Below are 6,000 nucleotides of genomic sequence, written 5' to 3' on the forward strand. Positions count from 1 at the left end.
AGTGAGTGAGTGAGTGAGTGAGTGAGTGAGTGAGTGAGTGAGTGAGTGCTGCGCAACTCCAGCACACATCCTTCTTAGGAATGCAAAGAAAGACACATAGCCTGCTCTTACCCTCTTTCACTCTCCCTCCCTTCCTCTCTCGCACAGATCCAGAATGGAGAACAGAAGGGTTATGTATTGAAGAATAAGGAGATGACCGGACCAACTAAAGGACTCATCTACCTAGAGTCTGACGTCATCTACAGCACTGTGAGTTTACTCTATTCACCTTCTCTTTCCTGAACCATCCTTTGCTTCCTCTCACCTGACATGTTTCTTCCACTCCCTTTGGGGGTTGTGATTCCTGTCGTCCTCAGGTGAAGGCAGGCTTGAGGACGATAGTTCCACCAGAGCAGAAGTACATTGAGGAAGAACCCAAAGTGTCTAAACATGTAAGTGTGCGAGTGTGTGTTTTACAGCCGGTGATGATGATGATGATGACCCTGTGTGTTTTTCGTTCTAGTTGCTCCAGCAGAACTTTAACCGAGTGAAGAGGTGCATCTTGTTCGTGATAAACATTGGAACCTTCATTAACAGCTGCTTTGAGTGGGAGTCACCTCAGAGGAGCATCAGTGCCTTCCTGGTAGGAAACACACACACACACACACTTTGATATTAAGGTCTACGGGCCTCGTCCAATTAAAGTAATCATCTCTCCCTTTCTCTCTCAGTTCTTTGTGGTAGTAGTGTGGAACTTTGAGCTCTATATGGTGCCTGGAGCTCTGCTGCTGCTGTTGACGTGGAATTACTTCATCACTGCAGGCAGGGAGTCAGGAGACACGGTGAGTGCTGTGGTTCTGTGTAGTGTGTTTCTATAATGTTATCTCAACAGTGCCTTCAGAAAGTACTCAGACCCCTTGACTTTTTCCACATTTTGTTACGTTACAGCCTTTTTATTAAATGGATTATATATATATATATATATATTAAATCCTCTTCAATCTACACACAATATTCCATAATGACAAAGCGAAAACAGGTTTTTAGAAATGTTTGCAAATGAAAAACAGATACCTTATTTACATATGTTTTCAGACCCTTTGATGTGAGACTCGAAATTGAGCTCAGGTGCATCCTGTTTCCATTGATCATCCTTGAGATGTTTCTACAACTTGATTGGAGTCCACCTGTGGTAAATTCAATTGTTTGGACATTATTTGGAACGGCACACACCTGTCTATATAAGGTCCCACAGCTGACAGTGCATGTCAGAGCAAAAACCAAGGAAGGAATTTCTGCAGCATTGAATGTTCCCAAGAACACAGTGGCCTCCATCATTCTTAAATGGAGGAAGTTTAGAACCAGGGAGGTGACCAAGAACCCGATGGTCACTCTAACAGAGCTCCAGAGTTCCTCTGTGGAGATGGGAGAACCTTCCAGAAGGACAACCATCTCTGCCGCAATCCACCAATTAGGCCTTTATGGTAGAGTGGCCAGATGGAAGCCACTCCTCAGTAAAAGGCAAATGACAGCCCGCTTGGAGTTTGCCAAAAGGCACTTAAAGACTCACGGACCATGAGAAACAAAATTCTCTGATGAAACCAAGATTGAACTCTTTTGCCTGAATTCTAAGCGTCACGTCTGGAGGAAACCTGGCACCATCCCTACTGTGAAGCATGGTGGGGGCAGCATCAGGCTGTGGGCATGTTTTTCAGTGGCAGGGACTGGGAGACTAGTCAGGATTGAGAAAAAGATGAACAGAGCAAAGTACAGAGAGATCCTTGATGAAAACCTGCTCCTGAGCACTCAGGACCTCAGACTGGGACGAAGGTTCACCTTCCAACAGGACAACAAACCTAAGCACACAGCCAATACAACGTAGGTGTCAAGTCTCTAAATGTCATTGAGTGGCGCAGCCAGAGCCCGGACTTAAACCCGAACGAACATCTCTGGTGAGACTTGAAAAAAGGCTGGGCAACAATGCTCCCAATCCAACATGACAGACCTTGAAAGAATCTGCAGAGAAGAATTTGAGAAACTCCCCAAATACAGGTGTGCCAAGCTTGTAGCGTCATACCCAAGAAGACTCAATGATGTAATCGCTGACAAAGGTGTTTCAACAAAGTACTTAGTAAAGGGTCTGAATACTGTGATACAGTGCCTTGCGAAAGTATTCGGCCCCCTTGAACTTTGCGACCTTTTGCCACATTTCAGGCTTCAAACATACAGTTTTATATCTTTATTTTTTGTGAAGAATCAACAAGTGGGACACAATCATGAAGTGGAACGACATTTATTGGATATTTCAAACTTTTTTAACAAATCAAAAACTGAAAAAGTGCAAAATTATTCAGCCCCTTTACTTTCAGTGCAGCAAACTCTCTCCAGAAGTTCAGTGAGGATCTCTGAATGATCCAATGTTGACCTAAATGACTAATGATGATAAATACAATCCACCTGTGTGTAATCAAGTCTCCGTATAAATGCACCTGCACTGTGATAGTCTCAGAGGTCCGTTAAAAGCGCAGAGAGCATCATGAAGAACAAGGAACACACCAGGCAGGTCCGAGATACTGTTGTGAAGAAGTTTAAAGCCGGATTTGGATACAAAAAGATTTCCCAAGCTTTAAACATCCCAAGGAGTACTGTGCAAGCGATAATATTGAAATGGAAGGAGTATCAGACCACTGCAAATCTACCAAGACCTGGCCGTCCCTCTAAACTTTCAGCTCATACAAGGAGAAGACTGATCAGAGATGCAGCCAAGAGGCCCATGATCACTCTGGATGAACTGCAGAGATCTACAGCTGAGGTGGGAGACTCTGTCCATAGGACAACAATCAGTCGTATATTGCACAAATCTGGTCTTTATGGAAGAGTGTCAAGAAGAAAGCCATTTCTTAAAGATATCCATAAAAAGTGTTGTTTAAAGTTTGCCACAAGCCACCTAGGAGACACACCAAACATGTGGAAGAAGGTGCTCTGGTCAGATGAAACCAAAATTGAACTTTTTTGGCAACAATGCAAAACGTTATGTTTGGCGTAAAAGCAACACAGCTCATCACCCTGAACACATCATACCCACTGTCAAACATGGTGGTGGCAGCATCATGGTTTGGGCCTGCTTTTCTTCAGCAGGGACAGGGAAGATGGTTAAAATTGATGGGAAGATGGATGGAGCAAAATACAGGACCATTCTGGAAGAAAATCTGATGGAGTCTGCAAAAGACCTGAGACTGGGACGGAGATTTGTCTTCCAACAAGACAATGATCCAAAACATAAAGCAAAATCTACAATGGAATGGTTCAAAAATAAACATATCCAGGTGTTAGAATGGCCAAGTCAAAGTCCAGAGCTGAATCCAATCGAGAATCTGTGGAATGAACTGAAAACTGCTGTTCACAAATGCTCTCCATCCAACCTCACAGAGCTCGAGCTGTTTTGCAAGGAAGAATGGGAAAAAATTTCTGTCTCTCGATGTGCAAAACTGATAGAGACATACCCCAAGCGACTTACAGCTGTAATCGCAGCAAAAGGTGGCGCTACAAAGTATTAACTTAAGGGGGCTGAATAATTTTGCACGCCCAATTTTTCAGTTTTTGATTTGTTAAAAAAGTTTGAAATATCCAATAAATGTCGTTCCACTTCATGATTGTGTCCCACTTGTTGTTGATTCTTCACAAAAAAATACAGTTGTATATCTTTATGTTTGAAGCCTGAAATGTGGGTAAAGGTCGCAAAGTTCAAGGGGGCCGAATACTTTCGCAAGGCACTGTATGTTATTTATTTTTTATAAATTGCAAAAAAATCTAATCTGTTTTTGCTTTGTCATTATGGGGTATTGTGTGTAGATTGATGAGAAAAATGTTTTTTAATCAAATTTAGAATAAGGATGTAACGTAAGAAAATGTGGAAAAAGTCAAGGGGTCTGAATTCTTTCCGAAGGCACTGTATGTATAATGTCTCTCTCCTCCCTGTCCTGGCAATGTGGCCTACAACAGGCAGGGGAAGCCACGTTCGAGTGGGAGGAAGAGGAAGAAGAGAAAGATGACAAGGTAACATTTGACCTTCTCTTCAACCTTGTGTGCAACTGGTGGAAAAACATTATTGTAAAAAATGAATTACATGATTTTGTATTTTGTTGTTAGGAGCAACCTTTTCTTTCCCTGTAACATTTGTATGCGTGTGCGTATCCTGTCAGGATTCGGAGCGTAAGGGCTTCATGGATAAGCTGTATGCCCTCCAGGACGTGTGTGTCAGTGTACAGAGTGCCTTGGATGACGTGGCCTCCTATGGAGAGAGGATAAAGAAGTGAGTGAATCTGTGTGTGTGCGTGTGTGTTTGTGTATCGCCTTTCGACAGCTACAGTTTGTGTGTGTGTCTTCACTAACATCTGTCTCTCTCTCTCTCTCTCTACAGTACATTTAACTGGACAGTGCCTTTCCTGAGTTGGCTGGCCATATCTGTTCTGTGTGTGGCTACAGTCCTCCTCTACCTCATCCCTCTGCGATACCTTGTGCTCGCCTGGGGTGAGTCTGTGTGTGTGTGTGTGTCCCATGCTCCTTGTGTGTCTCCTGTCTAGAGACCCCACACTGAAGATGCAGGCTAGCCTCAAGGAGGCGTGTAGCTAGTCAGCTCCTGGGGTTCTGACCATTACATACCTATCATCGTCTCTAACCTGTTTCTGACCGGTTTCTTCCCCTCCACTCTTCTCAGGTGTGAATAAGTTTACTAAGAAGCTCAGGAATCCGTACCTGATCGAAAACAATGAGGTGCTAGACTTCCTCTCTAGAGTCCCCTCAGACGTACAAGTGGTAGGTGCTCTGTGTGTGTGTGTGTGTGTGTGTGTGTGTGTGTGTGTGTGTGTGTGTGTGGACACAGGGACCAGAAGTCCCCAAAAGAATAGTAAACGAATAACAATTTGACAAACTAGGGACATTTTGTTTGTCCCCACAAGGTCAAATGCTATTTCTAGGAGGTTTAGGGTTAAGGTTAGAATTAGTGTTAGTGTTAGGGCTAGGATTAGAATTAGGGTTAGTTTTAAAGTTAGGAGCTAGGGTTAGAGTTACGGTTATGTTTTAGGGTTAGGGAAAATACAATTTTGAATTGTGTATCCCCACAAGGTTAGTTGTGTGTGTGTGTGTGTGTGTGTGCGTGTTTAACTCCGGCTGTGTATTTGACAGATGCAGTATCGGGAGCTGAAGTTTGATCCAGGACAGAGCCCCAGCAAACGAAAGAAGACCAACCCTGGCTAGACACAAACACACACACACACACACACACACACACACACTGGACTCTGTCTCTGAGGGATTTTCAACTCCCCCATACTTTGTAAATAGGGTATGCAACTGTAAACATTGTAAAACAAATAGTATAGAATTTTTTTATATCATTACGATTAAGACTAGTACTAGTTTTATTTTGTATGTTTTAGTTATTGTGTTATTACTCATTTTCTTTGTTTGGTCACAATATCATTTTATACAACGGGTCCAAACACTGAATTTTTAAAATGGAAAGACTCCCTTCTGGAGTCGTGTTCTTTCCTCCGACTAGATACCTGGATACCTGGACACCTGTACAAGATCAGCACAGGGACACACTAGCCTCCAGGACTATGTTGCCAGTTATAAAAACATAGTTTTTAATAAAGATTTCTACAGAGATATATACAAATATATGTATGTGTATAACGAAGATTATGTATTTATATCAAAGAGCATATTCGTATGTACTGTGTATGTTTGTCAAATCAAATCAAAAAAAATATTGATCACATACACATATTTAGCAGATGTTTTTGCGAGTATCAAACTGCTTGTATAACAGAAAGAAATACTTCAAAGTTGCTATTGGCGCCATCTTGGCCCTAGTCTGAATTTCTGCAGGTTTGTTTTTAACGTACAGAGAACAGTGAGTCTTCTTGTAAAGCTCTTCTGTTTCTTTGGTCCAGACACATTTTTTATATGAGCATCTGCCATTGAATACCCCGAAGAACATGGCTGACGTTTTACATT

The 6,000-nt window shown here is 42.4% G+C and overlaps 1 protein-coding gene across 5 annotated transcripts in view; it reads left to right on the plus strand.

Moving 5' to 3' along the window:
• LOC135544591 (multiple C2 and transmembrane domain-containing protein 1-like) overlaps window positions 1–5,651 on the plus strand; it is a 56,002-nt gene extending 50,351 nt beyond the window's left edge. For all 5 annotated transcript variants that reach the window (XM_064972322.1, XM_064972323.1, XM_064972324.1 and 2 more), the window contains 9 exons: window positions 148–249; window positions 357–431; window positions 503–622; window positions 711–821; window positions 3,982–4,035; window positions 4,182–4,291; window positions 4,400–4,509; window positions 4,697–4,794; window positions 5,164–5,651. In XM_064972322.1, the coding sequence (XP_064828394.1) occupies window positions 148–249; window positions 357–431; window positions 503–622; window positions 711–821; window positions 3,982–4,035; window positions 4,182–4,291; window positions 4,400–4,509; window positions 4,697–4,794; window positions 5,164–5,235 (852 nt within the window). In that variant the 3' untranslated portion in view covers window positions 5,236–5,651. The remainder of the gene's footprint in view (window positions 1–147; window positions 250–356; window positions 432–502; window positions 623–710; window positions 822–3,981; window positions 4,036–4,181; window positions 4,292–4,399; window positions 4,510–4,696; window positions 4,795–5,163) is intronic.
• The last annotated feature ends 349 nt before the right edge of the window (window positions 5,652–6,000 follow it).

This window comes from Oncorhynchus masou, chromosome 8 (genome assembly GCF_036934945.1).
Source record: "Oncorhynchus masou masou isolate Uvic2021 chromosome 8, UVic_Omas_1.1, whole genome shotgun sequence".
In the NCBI taxonomy this organism is placed as follows: Eukaryota; Metazoa; Chordata; class Actinopteri; order Salmoniformes; family Salmonidae; genus Oncorhynchus; species Oncorhynchus masou.